This window comes from Triticum urartu, chromosome 2A (assembly GCF_056163025.1).
Source record: "Triticum urartu cultivar PI428250 chromosome 2A, HENAU_Tu73, whole genome shotgun sequence".
Taxonomy (NCBI): Eukaryota; Viridiplantae; Streptophyta; class Magnoliopsida; order Poales; family Poaceae; genus Triticum; species Triticum urartu.
This window is the reverse complement of record NC_141874.1, coordinates 61,585,357-61,600,866: the sequence shown is the minus strand read 5'-3', so window position 1 is coordinate 61,600,866 and position 15,510 is coordinate 61,585,357. Positions and strand designations below refer to the sequence as shown.

Genomic DNA, 15,510 nt, shown 5'->3' with positions numbered 1-15,510 from the left:
GGCTCCGCCAGCACATCCTACAGCTGCCTCGTCTCCCTCGACTCGGCTCGGTCCACTACGCTGCCTCCCTCCTCGTCGTCCCAGACATCGACCCCGGCGGTCGACGCCCACGCAACAAAGCAGAACAGATCAAGGAAGAAGGCAATTGAGCTTGTCGTGAAGGACATTCTGGAGATCGTCACACTTCTCGTTGATGTGGCCATCGTGATGATGTTCGTCATGGCTGGCATCTTTGAGATGCTTGCTCTGGCGGCCGAAGCCATGGGACGTCATCAGGCGGCCGCCGCCTGGTGTATGGGCCTGGTGGTGGCTTTGCGTCAATTGTTTCAAAACGTTGACGGATTTTGTTTGTTTGTTAGTGATAGCTCAATGAATAAGAGCACAGCAACACCAGCGGAGCTACATGCAAACCCGAGGGGGCGGTGCCCCCCCCCCCCCTCCCCGCCATAGGAAATTTACTGAAGAAACTTTTTTAGGGGGAGTTGAGTGACAGGTGCCACTTGTCTAGGTTTGCTTCTTTTTTTCCACTCTGTGCAACATGTGTTTTGAGCATGCTTCGGTTTAGGTGTTTCTTACTCCCTCCGAGAGATTCCCAATTGTCTTACTTACGGGATGATGAACCTCTAGATTTTTTATTACCACATGTACTCAATGATGTAACTCTTTCATCCTTGGAATAAAATGCCAACAGGTTTTCCCTAAAAAAACAGCAAAAAAGGCCAGCGGAATCAAACGCCCAGGCTAGCGGAAAGAAAATCAACAGGGGAATCGGATCCATCGCTACATCCATGCTACTACCACTGTAACTGCAAAAAAGTCGCCAGGAAAATCCTAAGTCAAACTTTTTTTTAGGTCTGACCAGACATTTAAAACACCAAATTAGTTTCATTAGATTCATAATAAAGTACGTATTTTTGTACTCCCTCTGTAAACAAATATAAGGCGTTTTAGATCACTAATATTCACGGTTGTGAATACTTGTAAGTATTTTTTTATAAACTTGGTCAATATTAAGATAAACAAGTTGAAATTGTTCCCAAAGTTCATCACAAGTGAATGAGGCTATTTAGTGTGTGTATTTACCATGTCGGCAAATTTATGCCATGCATATTTACTCTCCAGCCCAACACTATGTGGCAATGATCATGAGGAGCGTATATACACCCTATAGAAATGAAATTGGTTTCTTAACACCACCACAATTGCATTAAGGGGATGACCGCGGCACGGGCTCATCTCTAGCTGCCGCCACCTCCTTAAAAAAAAGCTAGGGTTTTTGCTTCCTGTCGGTGTTGCCGTAGATCCGCCTCTTCTCCGATGGCCTTAGAGCCATGGGGGCATGATGGATCTCGGCAAGGGCCGGCAGGAGGGCTCCGTTTTTAGTCGTTTTTTTCAGTTTTGCTAGGGTTTGTGTCATGCTCAGGAAGACGAGATGACGGCGACTCCCTGAAGATGGAACAAAGGTCTTCCCGCCTAGGCCCCGTTCTGGTGGTGTCTCTAGCATTGTTGGTGGGTGTGTCATTGGTGGATTTGCTCGGATCTCATTGTTATGTCTACGTTCGTGTGTCTTCGGGTTGTATCCTTTTGATCTATGTTATTCTTCATCTGTGGCGGTTGCTGTTCTGATGCATTGGTCCTACGGGGCCTTAGCACGACGACTTTTCGACGGTCTATTGCAACAAGTTGTGCCTGACTCCGGCGATGGGGGGCAATGGCGACGGTGCGCCTTCTGCTTGCTTCAGTGCTTGTAGTTGTCGCTAGATAGTCTACAGATATTGATGTAATTTTTATTATTTTTAGTATTCGATGTACTGCCATGATTGAAAATGAATAGATTGAAAGACTTTAAAAAAATTGCATTAAGGGAGGATTTTGGCGTTTGGTTCGTTTCTGCAGTAGAAATTACAGTTGGGACGGATTGGTGCAGCTTCGTCGCAAAAGCAACGGAGTCAACGCCTCTGGATGACCACTCACCTCTTCCCGCAAAAAAAATGTCCAAGCAAAGCAGTCTCCCTCCTCCTCCCCTGTCCCGCGCCGTGTAGGTCCGGCCACACAGCCAAATCGTCGGCGCCGGAGTGGCGCCGGCGAGACGAGCCCTCCCAGGCAATTCGTAAAATAATCCATGGTCTTTTACTAACCAGCAACCACACCACCACGATCTAGGGTTAATCTGGAGCCTAATCACCCGGCCACCAACCCCCACTCCCACCCCAGCATCTTCTCTCCTCGCCTTGCCGTCGACGACCCCCACCCAGCCGTCGTAGCCACCCGCTGCAACTCCGCAAGCCATGGAGAAGCCGTCGCACGTAGCCACCGCCGACGGGAAGCAGGCATCGCACAGGTACCTTCGCTGGTGAATCTTACTGGTTTCTGATCGCATCCTGAGTTGACCTTTGAATACTGAGTAGTACTTAGAATATATATCTAGCGTCTTCTCAGATTGGGTGGCACTCTTCTGCACTCTAGGTTGCTCATTCTAGTATGCTTAGTGCTGGACCTGTTCTTGGGCAGCCCGGCCCGAAACCCCGGCATCCGGGCCAAGCTCGGGCTCAACTTTTCCACCCGAAGCCCGGCCTGAAAGCCCGGAAAAGCCTGAAATGATCATCAATATATATTCATTCAAAAAATAGGTATAATGCATTTTTGTTGTTCATAAATCAGGTTCTACCCATTCGTCCTAGTAGTCAGTTTCTACTACTACTAGTGTTTGCTGGATCATCCAATCCAAGAATAAAAGTAAAAATGGGCAGGGATGCTGATATTCTGCCTGCTTTTCATCAGGATTGCGGTGGTCACTGGTGGAAACAAGGGAGTCGGCCTGGAGGTGTGCCGGCAGCTTGCCGCCCAAGGTGTGACTGTCATTCTCACAGCGAGGGACGAGAAGAGAGGGAAGGATGCCGTCGAGTCGATCTGCCGTGAATCCAACCTCTCCAACGTTGTCTTCCACCAGCTCGACGTCCGGGATGACAGCAGTGTCGCCGCTCTAGCGCGACACATCGAGAGCAGATATGGAGAGCTTGACATCTTGGTAAAATGAAGTCGCTTTTGTTAGATCGTCACTTATGCATCTTTTCCGGGAACATGTTATGTGAATGAGGATGAGTTGGGTAACATCATATACAGGTTAACAATGCAGCAGTTGTAGGAGTTGCAGCAGATGAGGAAGGCCTCAAAGCTCTGAACCTTGATGCAGAGACATGGGTACTGATTTCCTCTGAATCTTTTTTTGAAAATAGTTTATCACGCTTGCCACACGATAATTTTCTTTTGATCTGAACCTTTTGCAACTTAGCAATTTCATCTGTAACTTGGATACTTAGTACCGCGACCAATGTTCAGTGTTCAGTTTTAAATTCGTGTTTATGATTCAGACATCTGGCAGAGCAGCCACTGTGCTCAAAGACGTGTTCCAGAATACCTATGAGGTGGCACGGGACTGTCTCGACACCAATTACTACGGATGCAAACGGGTTACAGAAGCCCTTCTTCCTCTACTGAAACTATCCAAGTCGGGAGCGAAGATCGTTAACGCCTCCTCCCTTGCGTCAGAGCTGAAGGTACGCTATCAGTTGAAATTCTTTCTCCAAAACCTCTGAGAACCAAGAAAGAGATGCATTCTGCCCGATCCATAGTCAGTCTTATGTGTTCAACTTTGGTGCCTGCCAGAGAATGCCGAACGAGGAGCTACGGAAGGACCTGAGCAACATCGACATCTGGGACGAGGCGCGGATCGAGGCGGTGCTCAACACCTTCATGGATGACCTGAAGAATGGACGGCTCGAAGAGGCAGGGTGGCCGGCGATGCTGCCGGCGTACAGCGTGTCGAAGATGGTGATCAACCTCTACACGAGGATCCTGGCGAGGCGGTACCCAGAGATGCGCGTCAACTGCGTGCGCCCCGGCTTTGTCAGGACCGACATCAACTGGAACCTGGGGACCCTGATGCCGGAGCAGGGCGCGAGGGGCCCGGTCATGCTGGCCCTGCTCCCTCAGGACGGACCGACCGGGTGCTACTTCGATCAGACGGAGATGGTGAATGTCTGGTAGTGTCTGTTCACTGGATTGTCTGCAGCTACGTTATGGTAAGTTCATCTTTCTGTGTCATGCCTGAGGCCATTGGCCAGGACAGTTTTCTCTTCTTGCATTTTCGATATGAATAAATAGTTCAAGACCAGCTATGGTCCTGCGTAGTAGTCAGATACCACTCCTCAAAAAGGAAGGGCTGATTGGATCTGAAACAATTCACAGTAACACAGTCCATTACTTCCTCCGTTCCTAAATATAACCCCTTTTAGAGATTCCAATATGGACTACATACGGAGCCAAATGAGTGAATCTGCACTCTAAAATACGCCTATATACATCCGTATGTTGTCCGTATTGAAATATCTAAAAGGGCTTATATTTAGAAACGGAGGGAGTAGAAGGTAACCAGTTTGAATCCCAAAACAGAAACAGAGTGTTTTCTTTTATTATGATATCACTACTACGTTGCTGAGCCAGACACAGCAGGACTGCACAAATATTTTGTGTTAAGATAGCAAGTAGTAGAAGCTGCACATCCAAACCACTTTGCCACTAATAGCGCAGTAAACGGGAGAGTACAATGCCACTCAATCACTAGTCACTAGTTAATTAAACAGATCAAATGTTTAGCACTGTCACACCAAGAAAATGCGCTGAGAATACAATTTCAATTGGTGACCAGTTAGACCTCACCTGATCTCATTTCTATCACCACATTTATACCTGCATAGTAGTTAGGTACCGCTACTCAAAAACAGAGGAGCTGATTGAATCTTGAACAATTCGCAGTAACACAGTGTATTAGAAGGTAACCAGTTTGAATCCCAAAACACAAACGGTTTGTGTTCCTTTATTATGATGGGTTGAATGAAGGGCACAGCAGGACTGCACATTTGTGTTAAGATAGCAAGTAGTAGAAACTGAACATCTAAACCGCTTTACAACAAATAGCCCAGTAAAACTGAGAGAACGATGCCACTCAATCATTAGTTAAACAGATTTAATCTTTAGCACTACTAACTAATTACGCTACACTAGTGTCAAAAAACGTCTTACATTATGGGACGGAGGGAATAACTATCACACCCGGAAGAGGCGCCCAGAATAGAAGTTCCAATTGGTGATCAAGTTCGACCTCACCTGATCTCATTTCTATGACTACATTTATGACACGATATGACAATATCAATAGTATCTATATGATGTTAAATTTGAGTCATTCATTTCCCTCATATATTGCGAGATATGGTTCATGCAGGATATAGAAAAACAATCGCAGTGCATTGCTCATTGCGTATCAGCAAGTATGTATCTGGCCTCCCCGGTCGTACAACATTTAGTTGGCACAAAATAAATCTCTTGTATTGTATGCTGCTGCATGCATGCGCTAGATCTCCAAGTGATTTATCTTGTGCACCATAAAGGTTGCAGCACATTGATCACTTGCGCGTGCTGTATAAATGAAGAACAGCGGGTGATGGCCGGATAGACACTCAATCGCCATCGCCATCGCCTTCCTCAGTTGTGTAGGTTTGCCTAGCTTCAGCCATGGCGTCCTTGACCAATCTCATCATACTACTGCCACTTCTCTTCCTCGCCACCCTCTCTCCTACACCCTCACTGTGCTATATCAGTCCAGCTGCTGCAAGGGTACAGCAGGGTTCTACAGGAACCTCTGCTTACCGCACTTACATCGTACTCGTCGACCCACCTCCCTCAAGTGCCGGTGAAGTCGGGCATCGTCGGTGGTATGAGACTTTCTTGCCGAGCTCTCACATCGGCGAATCTGGAGAGCCACGTCTCCTCCACACCTACACCGAGGTGTTCAGCGGCTTCACGGTGAGGCTCACTGATGCCGAGCTCGACGCGATGGCCAAGAAGCCAGGGTTCGTGCGCGCGTTCCCAGACCGGATGCTGCAGCTCATGACCACGCACACGCCAGAGTTCCTCGGGCTGAGGAGTGGCACCGGGTTTTGGAGCGACACACGCTACGGGAAGGGAGTGATTGTCGGGATGCTTGACAGCGGAATCTATGCAGCACACCCTTCGTTCGACGATCATGACAAAGTGGAAAGGTCAGGTGCAACAACAAGCTCATCGGTGCCAAATCATTCATTGCCGGTGATGACCGCCCATTTGATTTTGCGGGGCACGGAACACACACCTCATCCACTGCCGCTGGGAACTTTGTTACCAATGCGTCATACCATGGCGTAGGCATGGGCACTGCTTCCGGAATTGCTCCAGGTGCCCACATCGCCATGTACAAAGTGTGCACTGGGATTGGCTGTGAAGAATCTGCCATAGTGGCTGGCCTGGACGTGCTCTCGCTTTCCCTCGGCAGTCCCACCAGTGTGAGCTTCGACAAGGATCCCATCGCCATCGGCGCGTTCAGCGCGATATCCAAGGGTATCATTGTGGTGTGCGCGGCTGGCAACCATGGTCCCAATCCACGGTCGGTCATCAACGACGCACCGTGGTTGCTCACGGTCGCTGCTGGCTCGGTGGATCGGAGATTCGACGCTGGTGTTCATCTCGGCAATGGGTTGCGCTTAAATGGAGAAGCGCTTACCCAGGTGAAAATGCCAACCTCAAAGTCGTATCCTCTCCTCTACTCCGAGGAAAATCGTTTCTGCGAGAACGAGGATCGCATTTCCATCACCGGGAAAATCGTGGTATGCCAAGCCATGACACCCCGATGCCTCAGTACTCAACCATTCGCAGCATAATGGATGCTGGAGCGGCCGGTGTGGTACTGTTCAATGATGAAGCCGATGGCTACTCCATTCTTCTTCAGGATTACTACTCGAGAGTGGTGCAGGTGGCCGCAGCTGACGGCATTGCTATCACAGGTTATGCGAAGTCGGCAGCGAGCAAAGCCGTGGCCACTTTCACATACAACAACACAGTGCTTGGTGTTCGTCCAAACCCGACCGTGGCGTCGTTCTCTTCACGGGGTCCATGCCAGACATTCTGGGCGTGCTCAAGCCAGACATTCTGGCTCCCGGGCTCAACATCCTCGCCGCATGGCTGCAAGAAACAAAATCTGCATCGAGGCCTTTCAACATCATATCAGGTACATCCATGGCAACACCACATGTCAGCGGTGTTGCGGCGCTCATCAAAAGCTTGCATCCCGACTGGTCACCGGCTGCCATCAAGTCGGCCATCCTGACAACGTCGGACACCTTCAACAACATCGGTGGCCCGATATTGAATGAGAGGCATGGTAAAGCCAGTGCGTACGATAGAGGCGCCGGCCATGTGAACCCGGCGAGAGCTGCCGATCCTGGTCTGGTGTATGATCTCGGCGTAACTGATTACACGGGCTACATCTGCTGGCTCCTTGGCAACAAAGGCTTGGTGACGATCGTGCACAACCCGAGCTTGACCTGCGAGAAGCTGCCCAAGGTCAAGGACATCCAGCTCAACTATCCAAGTATAACTGTGCCATTCACATCAACGCCATTCATCGTGAACCGAACAGTGACGAACGTTGGGCCAGCAACATCGATATACAGGGCGAAGGTGGACGCACCCAAGTCGATGACGGTGCGTGTTTCTCCGGATACACTGGTGTTCTCCAAGGCCCGGGAGAAGAAGACATTTAGCGTGTCGGTGAGCAGCCACCACGTGGATGAACAAGAATCCATGGAGGGAAGCCTGAGCTGGGTGTCCGAGAAACACGTGGTGAGGAGCCCGATCGTCGTCTCCCTTCGAGTCGGTGGTCCTACTCCCCTGCGATCACCATGAATGACTTTTGTGCTGTTAGATTAGTGGATGTTTTCATCTGGCCCTGTTTAATCAGTTCAAATGCATCGTCTCTAAGGAGAATGCTTGCTTGAGAAATAAAGGAGTTGCTGCGATAAGAAAATAGAACCAGAGCCCAGTTATTGATATCTTGTGAAGCATTTGGAGATAAAGAAACAGATCAAGACCGATGCGGGTCAGTGGGCGTTTCCCTCTTTAGTTTTGTTTTATGCTGCCGTTGGGTTCATTCGCTGGGTAGTAGTAGGTATTCAGTGTTTCTGCCTGGTTTAGAGAAATCTGATTCGCTAAGCACCAGCAGATTGGTCCACTGGAACGCCAAGTCCAGCCGTTCCTTCCATGCACACCCATTCTGTCATTTTCTTCCATTTCTTCATGCAGCTCCTACTAATATTTGTTCAAGAGTTTTTTGATAGAACTCGATCAGGTTTTGAGCGTAAGAGAAAATGACCCATTCAACCTCACCTAATTTCATGACTTCGATATTGCCATTTACTCCAATATTTTTTCTTCAGGAATCTGTTGATAGTACTCATTTTATGAGATGATAACACATCATAGGTGGGGATACAAAACCAGAAGCTGTTAATTTTGAAAAATTAGTTATCCTCCCAATTTACAGATATTTAATATATGTGTTAAAGACCATCCAGAAAATCGAAAAATACCATGTATCTTTTTCCCTACACCCCGCACCATAAACCCGGGTAGATACATTACCCACACTCATTCCTGCCATCCCACATAATCTTATCATATCTTCCAGATTTAACAGAAGTTAAACTCATTAATGTGTTACCATATGCTCTGGATTTGTCAACTGATTAATATATGCCAAAAGTAACACACAACACATTAATTATTCGTGTTGTATAAAGATTGCCCGGTGATTGATCCTATTCTGGCATTGCCATCATCTTCATCGTGTAGTTGTGTGGTTTGAGCCTCGAGGAATGGCGTCGTTCACAAATCTCTCAGTACCACTTCTCTTGCTCGCCATCCTCTTTCCTGCGCTCGCACTATGCTATATCAATCCAGCTGCCACAAGCGTACACCAAAATGCCACAAAACCCTCTGCTTATCGTGCTTACATCGTGCTCGTCGAGCCACCACGCTCGAATGCCGGCGAAGACGCCCATCGCCAGTGGCACAAGTCTTTCTTGCCGAGTTCGTTGATGGATGAGTCCAACGAGTCGCGCCTTCTCCATTCCTACACCGAGGTGTTCAGTGGCTTCGCCGTGAGGCTCACCGACGCCGAGCTCGATACGGTGGCCAAGAAGCCAGGGTTTGTGCGTGCATTCCCCGACCGGACCCTGCAGCTAATGACCACCCACACGCCAGAGTTCCTTGGGCTAAGGAACGACACCGGGTTCTGGAGCCAGGCTGGCTACGGGAAGGGAGTCATCATTGGACTGCTCGACACCGGCATCTATGCGACACACCCTTCTTTCAATGACCATGGAGTTCCACCACCCCCAGCAAGGTGGAAGGGCTCATGCAAGGCGGCCCGGTGCAACAACAAGCTCATTGGTGCCAAGTCATTCATCGAGGGTGTTGACTCTGGTGACGAAGAGGGACACGGAACGCACACCTCGTCCACGGCAGCCGGGAACTTCGTCACCGGCGCGTCATACCATGGTGTGGGTGTGGGAAAGGGCACTGCAGCCGGAATTGCTCCTAGCGCACACATCGCCATGTACAAGGTATGCGACAGTAGAGGCTGCGAGGAATCTGCCGTACTGGCCGGCCTAGAAGAGGCCATCAAGGATGGGGTGGACGTGCTCTCGTTCTCCGTTGGTGGCACCATGAGTCCCATCTATGATCAAGACCCCATCGCTATCGGCGCGTTTAGTGCTATGTCCAAGGGCATCCTCATGGTGTGTGCCGCAGGTAACGATGGTCCGGATCTGTTCTCGGTCACCAACGTCGCCCCGTGGTTGCTCACAGTCGCCGCCGGCTCCGTAGACCGGAGCTTCGGTGCCAGTGTGAATCTTGGCAATGGCAAGATCATCGATGGAGAAGCGCTTACCCAGAAAGCGAGTCCGAGCTCAAAGTCGCACCCTCTCGTCTACTCCGAGGAATGGCGGTACTGCAATTACAGTGATGACAGTGGCATCGCCGGTAAGATCCTGGTCTGCGAGAACACGAAGTCGGAGACTCAAAAGTCCAACGTCCGCAGAATAGTGGGTGCTGGTGCGTCCGGTGTGGTGTTGTTCAACGACAAAATCAGTGGCTACACCACCATTGTTCAGGATTACAACTCCAGTGTTGTACAGGTGACCGCGTCCGACGGTGGCATCCTCATAGCTTACGCCGCATCGTCGAAGAGCAGCTCTGTGGCCTCTCTCACGTACAACAACACATTGTTTGGTGTCCGCCCGGCCCCTGTCGTGCCTTTTTTCTCTTCGCGGGGTCCAAGTTTCACCAACCTCAACATCCTAAAGCCGGACATATTGGCACCGGGGCTCAACATCCTCGCTGCATGGCCGCCAAGCACGGCCTCCGGACAGGGCCCTTTCAACATCATATCAGGCACATCCATGGCGACGCCCCACGTGAGTGGTGTTGCGGCGCTTATTAAAAGCATCCATCCCGACTGGTCGCCAGCCGCCATCAAGTCTGCTATCCTAACGACGTCGGACATCGTTAATAGCACTGGCGGCTCAATCTTGGACGAGCAGCATCGAAAGGCCGGGGTGTTCGACACAGGCGCCGGCCTTGTGAACCCGGCGAGAGCCGCCGACCCTGGCTTGGTGTACGACCTCAGCGTCACTGAGTATGCCGGCTACATCTGCTGGTTCCTCGGTGACAGCGGCCTAGCAACCATCGTGCGCAACTCAAGCTTGACCTGCGGGAAGCTGCCCAAGGTCCAGCACGCGCAGCTCAACTACCCGACGATAACCGTGTTGGTTTCATCGACTCCGTTCACAGTGAACCGAACTGTGACGAACGTTGGGCCAGCGGATTCGACATTCAAGGCCAAGGTGGACGTGCCGAAGCCTCTGACCGTGCGTGTCTCCCCGGAGACGCTGTCATTCTCCAAAGCCGGAGAGAAGAAGACCTTCAGCATGTCTGTGAGCGGCGACCTGGGCAAGGAAGTACTGTATGTGGAGGGAAGCTTGAGCTGGGTATCGGAGAGGCATGTCGTGCGGAGCCCCATCGTCGCTCTTCCGGCCTCATCACCATGAATGATGTACGTGCCGCAAGATCACTAGATGTTTTATTTCTTCATGTTTAAGTCATCTTTCAGTATTTCTTTTGCGTCAACATAATAATAAATAAACAGTACCAATGGAACAAAAACTTGCATTATGATTTACTTACTGGTGCAAAGTTTTAAGTTATGCGATTCGAACCAGAGATGAGCGGTTGATACTTGGTCCTGCTGCTTAATGCCGCGGCATCTCTGCCTGTCTGAATTCTGAAACTCCATTACCTTTTTGTTCAGAGCAAGAAAACAAAGGTGGACGGAAACTTCTGAAACTCTGAAGTTGTATCCGTCCCTGTAAACTTCTGTTGGATATAGGAAACAGAGTAAATAAATGATATGGCCGTGTCCATCACAGGCAATCTGCAATTGAAATTATTTTCTCTTTGATGCAGATCTCCCTCTAAATGCTCAACAAAAGAAATGTGAAAATTGTTGGTGTTAATCTCGTCAGTAGGGTTTTATGGATGTGCAAGTTTGTGGGTTTCTTGGAGACATGCGTGAGTTTAAGTCTAGTTTGTGTTTGCCTTCACATATGAATACTTCAGTATGAGCGTATATATGCTAGATCCAAAATTCTGATCACTGGATATGCTAAAAAAAAAGTTAGAATGCACATCGCAAGTTTTTGAGTAATGCTAGTGCTATCAAACATTGTTGTTGCCACTTTCCATCAAGCACCAACATCCAGGCCGTAGTAGTACAATGCATTCTTGTTTTACAGCGGAAGGACTAACTAAATCTCATTCCAAAAACTGTTTCCCTGAGACGTTCAATCTTTCCGTTAGTCTGTGAGATCTTGAACATTGTTTTGGTTTTTTAACTGCAGGATATCATGCACTGCATTCTGTTACCGAGCTTCCATTGGCTCCTGTCTCATGGACATGTTTTCTTTGGCTGTTGTGGCACACACCTAATTCTTGATCTTTGATGCGAAGTCAGAAATATTATGGGAGTAGAATCTTTAGAATTTTGATTTGTACTTGCGAAGTTCTCCTATGATTCGTGCTTGGGAAGTTTTCCTTTGTTTTAGTGTTAATTATGGCATAATATTTTCTATGCCACAGCAAACTATTCGTATTGCTTATTCATGTTGTCCCCATATATGTAGAAAATGGCATGTCATGACATCCAATTCCTGTGTTTTAAATTTTAATAGATTCCAATGGCCCTAGCATTTCATAATCCGCCTTTTCCCTATTCCCGTGTTTTTGAAATATGCAAATTAAAAGGCTACTTAAAATTTGGGTTCTCCCATTTCTTGCCCAAAAGCATGACTCTAAGCTGTATGATAGAGTGGAGAATCGAACTTGCAACCCAAAGAGATGCTCTGCTGCAGAAACAACGCCCACCCAGAAAGGAACTTGCAACCTAGAGAGACTAACTGAAGAGTTGGTTTTGATTAGCTGATGTTTTCTTCTTCTCACATCTCACTCAGCATTTCCTCCCAAGTATAGGTTCCTAACGCCCTATGAACATGGCGGTGCAGGTGGAGGGGGAGGCCGGAGATGATCCGCGTCACCTGCTCCAGATTCTGCAACATCAAACACGACCATGAAACAGTAACGAGAAAGAAACTTTGCTCTGATGAAGAGACTTGATCGTCAGCGATCAGTGTCTGTTGTGGTGTTCGGCCGATAGCATTTGCGATATTTGAACAGGTTGTTGGTTTGTCGACAGAAAGCTGCCGTCTTATGCAAATGCCAGCAGTGGCAATCCACAAGTAAAGCAAGAATTCGTCTGGCTCTTATCCAATGTAGGAGGTTTCGGTTAAGAGGTTTAATCATGACTGGCTGAAGAGTTTGCAAGCACATATTATGCCTGTAGAAGCGCCATGGATGTGCAATCTTGCACACTATCTACGATATGGCTGATATCTGAAAAAAATGAAAGAAAGATGGGTTTGGTTAACCAGGCCCAACTGCTTTGGTCTTTGGATAAAGGGAAGAAAAGGATTGGGCCATGGTCCGACCCAACAACACCACCGGCCACGAAGAAAAAAATGTGTGATCCCTAAAAAAAAAGTGTGCCGTAGACGTACCTCCCTATCCAAACCCAATCTCCGCTCCCCCGGCGGCGCCGCCGTTCTGCACCAGGTCCGTCGTCGGCTTCTTATTCCTTGGGTCGGCATGACCTGATTTTTGTTCTCATTTCTTTTGAATGTACTGCTACTACTACAGGAGGTAAGGAAGGAAGGACGATCTTGCTTTGAGGTGTTGGATCTTTGATCGGAGATGAGCGCCCGGCGGTTTGTGAACCTGCTGGTGTCGGATTGCCAGAAATTCACCTACACGCTGCGGCGCTTCGACCTGTCCCGCAACCAGCTCTTCTACCCGACACCGGAAGAAGCGGCGGAACATGCCAAGGTGGTGCCTCCATTGACGGCCCTGCCCAACAGGCCAGACCTAATAAACAACCCCTCGGCGGTGGCGGGGGCGGGGGCGGGGGCCAAGGGAAAGAAGAAGAAGAAGATGATGATGATGATGATGAAGAAGCCGGTTTACATTCGGCTGCCGGCGGCCACGGTCACCATGAAACCGTCGATATGCGCGATGACCCCGTACGATCGATGGGGCAGGATGTACTGCTTCCCTCTCACCGAAACCAAGCTCTTCTTCGGCGACAGCTCCACGCGCATCTTCCGCTTCGACGCCGAGACCCACTGCATCGACACCATGCCCAGCCTCCACACGCCCAAGCGCCCCCCTTGGCCCTCTCCATCCCTCAGGATCCGGCCATCTCGAAGGAAGGCCAAGGTGGAGCCCTCTACATCATGGATAGCATCCTCAGGCCGCACAGCGAGGGCCAGGTCCAGTTCGAGGCTATCGTGTACCGCAGGCGCTACCACCCCACCTCCAGCAAGGCGTGGCACTGCGACGCCCTCCCGCCGCCGCCTTTCGTCCATGACCTGCAGGTTGGTAACAAACCGGCCTCCGTCTGCTCGTACGCCTTGGTTGGCGGACACACCATCTGCATCTCTGTCACGGGAGTCGGCATCTATTGCTTCGACACGGTGACTCGCGAGTGGAGCAAGGCCGGCGACTGGCTCATGCCGTTCCACGGCAGGGCGGGGCACGACCCGGAGCTCGGCCTCTGGTTTGGCGCCTCTCACAGCAACTCCCACCTCCCCTGCGCCGCAGACATCTCCGGCGTCCTGAGACTGAGAGGGGAGGGGCCGCTGCCGGAGCACACACGAATCTGGGCGGACACTGACGTGCCAGAGGGGTGGTACCCCACCCCGTTACGGTGGCTGCCCCACCAAACTCGTCAACCTGGGTTCCGGCAGGTTTTGCGTCACCAACTTCTTCGAAACTATGGCATATGATGAGCGCTGCGGCCACTGGTTGGTTAATGACATATTGGCTGTCTTCACGGGCATGGAGGTAGTGTTACCTACCGATGGCAATGGGAATGACAATGATGAGGGTGATTTCAAAGGCAACAACAATGGGAACGACAATAATGGCAATGGCGATTGCAAAGGCAATGCCAATGGGAACGACAACGTGTCACCTGGTGTCCGTATGATTAAGCATAAATCCAGATTTTGTGGGAGTCACGGCACCAACATGATCATGTCGGTGCTCTGATTCACATATTTTGAGGCATATATAACAGCATCTCTAGTTGGCTCTCCCATCAAATCTCTTCTAACTCCCTAAATTTTGGGGGTTAAACCCCTTCCGGCCCTTCCCTCAAACTTGCCTCTTCATGCTCAAATTTGTGGGGTAAAAGAGCTATTCTCCTGAATGCTTTTTCCTTCCCGACACTATTTTTTCCTTCGGCAGTCACCTAACAGCCGCTGTCCGTCACTTCCCATCTCCATGCCGGTGGCACCATGCCCTCTCTGCCATCCACCACAACCCTATGTGGCCCCTCGCGGCCCTAAAGAGATCAGTTCCATGAACCTGGGGCGGATGATACCTTTTGGTTGCAGTCGACCAGCTACTAATTATATTGAGAGCACCTCCAGCTTCCTGGTGGCGAGATAATTCGATCCAAACAGTGGTCCGTGGAGGACGAATTTTGCCGACTTCCTTGAATCCTTTCTAGCATGCGTTCTTCACGCTTGATGAGTCCCTTTTCAAATTACTTATGCATATCATCTACTGGCCAGAAAGTTGTTGTTGTGCGCATATCAAATTTGAGGAGTTAAGTTTTGATGGGTGGTTTGAGGAGTTTAATTTCAGGAAAAGGGCTAGAGATGGTCTAATAGTCTGCTCTCAGGCCATGTCTAGATGATTTATCCTTTTTTTTCTGTTTACCCATATATCCATTGTAAGAGACGTATGTATATTGGGACTTCATTTGTTATATGCGCGTAAGGGCCCAAAATTTCATGAATAAGAATTCTAGGATTTCATTCTTCTATCGCATTGGGATGTTTGAATTCTTGAATAAACTAATTTGAGAACAGTTGGATGCCGACAAAATCATCAAAGAGTGGCATTCTTTATTTCGATGTATTGGGACTTAATTTGCTATATATTCATGCTGCTCTTTTGTAT

The 15,510-nt window shown here is 49.4% G+C and overlaps 1 protein-coding gene and 3 pseudogenes across 2 annotated transcripts; all 4 read left to right on the top strand.

Moving 5' to 3' along the window:
- Positions 1-1,960: 1,960 nt before the first annotated feature.
- Positions 1,961-12,065, top strand: LOC125526745 (short-chain dehydrogenase/reductase 1-like). 2 transcript variants are annotated; one of them, XM_048691383.2, is made up of 6 exons: positions 1,961-2,341; positions 2,782-3,028; positions 3,124-3,201; positions 3,372-3,557; positions 3,667-4,082; positions 11,832-12,065. In XM_048691383.2, exons 1-5 carry the CDS (start codon positions 2,289-2,291, stop codon positions 4,045-4,047), a joined length of 945 nt encoding a protein of 314 aa, XP_048547340.2. In that variant the 5' UTR covers positions 1,961-2,288; the 3' UTR covers positions 4,048-4,082; positions 11,832-12,065. The 2 variants fall into 2 exon arrangements, with proteins under 2 accessions (XP_048547340.2, XP_048547338.2); XM_048691381.2 differs by lacking the exon at positions 11,832-12,065 and having other exon boundaries at positions 3,667-4,313.
- On the top strand, positions 5,357-7,780 carry LOC125526744 (subtilisin-like protease 1 pseudogene; annotated as a pseudogene).
- Positions 8,723-11,187, top strand: LOC125526743 (subtilisin-like protease 4 pseudogene; annotated as a pseudogene).
- A 1,120-nt stretch (positions 12,066-13,185) lies between the features above and the next one.
- LOC147983757 (uncharacterized) lies at positions 13,186-14,592 on the top strand (annotated as a pseudogene).
- Positions 14,593-15,510: the final 918 nt, after the last annotated feature.

Coding starts and splice junctions, on each gene's coding strand:
- LOC125526745 (XM_048691383.2), top strand. CDS start 2,289: ATGGAGAAGCCGTCGCACGTAGCCACCGCCGACGGGAAGCAGGCATCG. Junction 2,342..2,781: donor GGGAAGCAGGCATCGCACAG/GTACCTTCGCTG, acceptor GCTTTTCATCAG/GATTGCGGTGGTCACTGGTG. Junction 3,029..3,123: donor ATGGAGAGCTTGACATCTTG/GTAAAATGAAGT, acceptor CATCATATACAG/GTTAACAATGCAGCAGTTGT.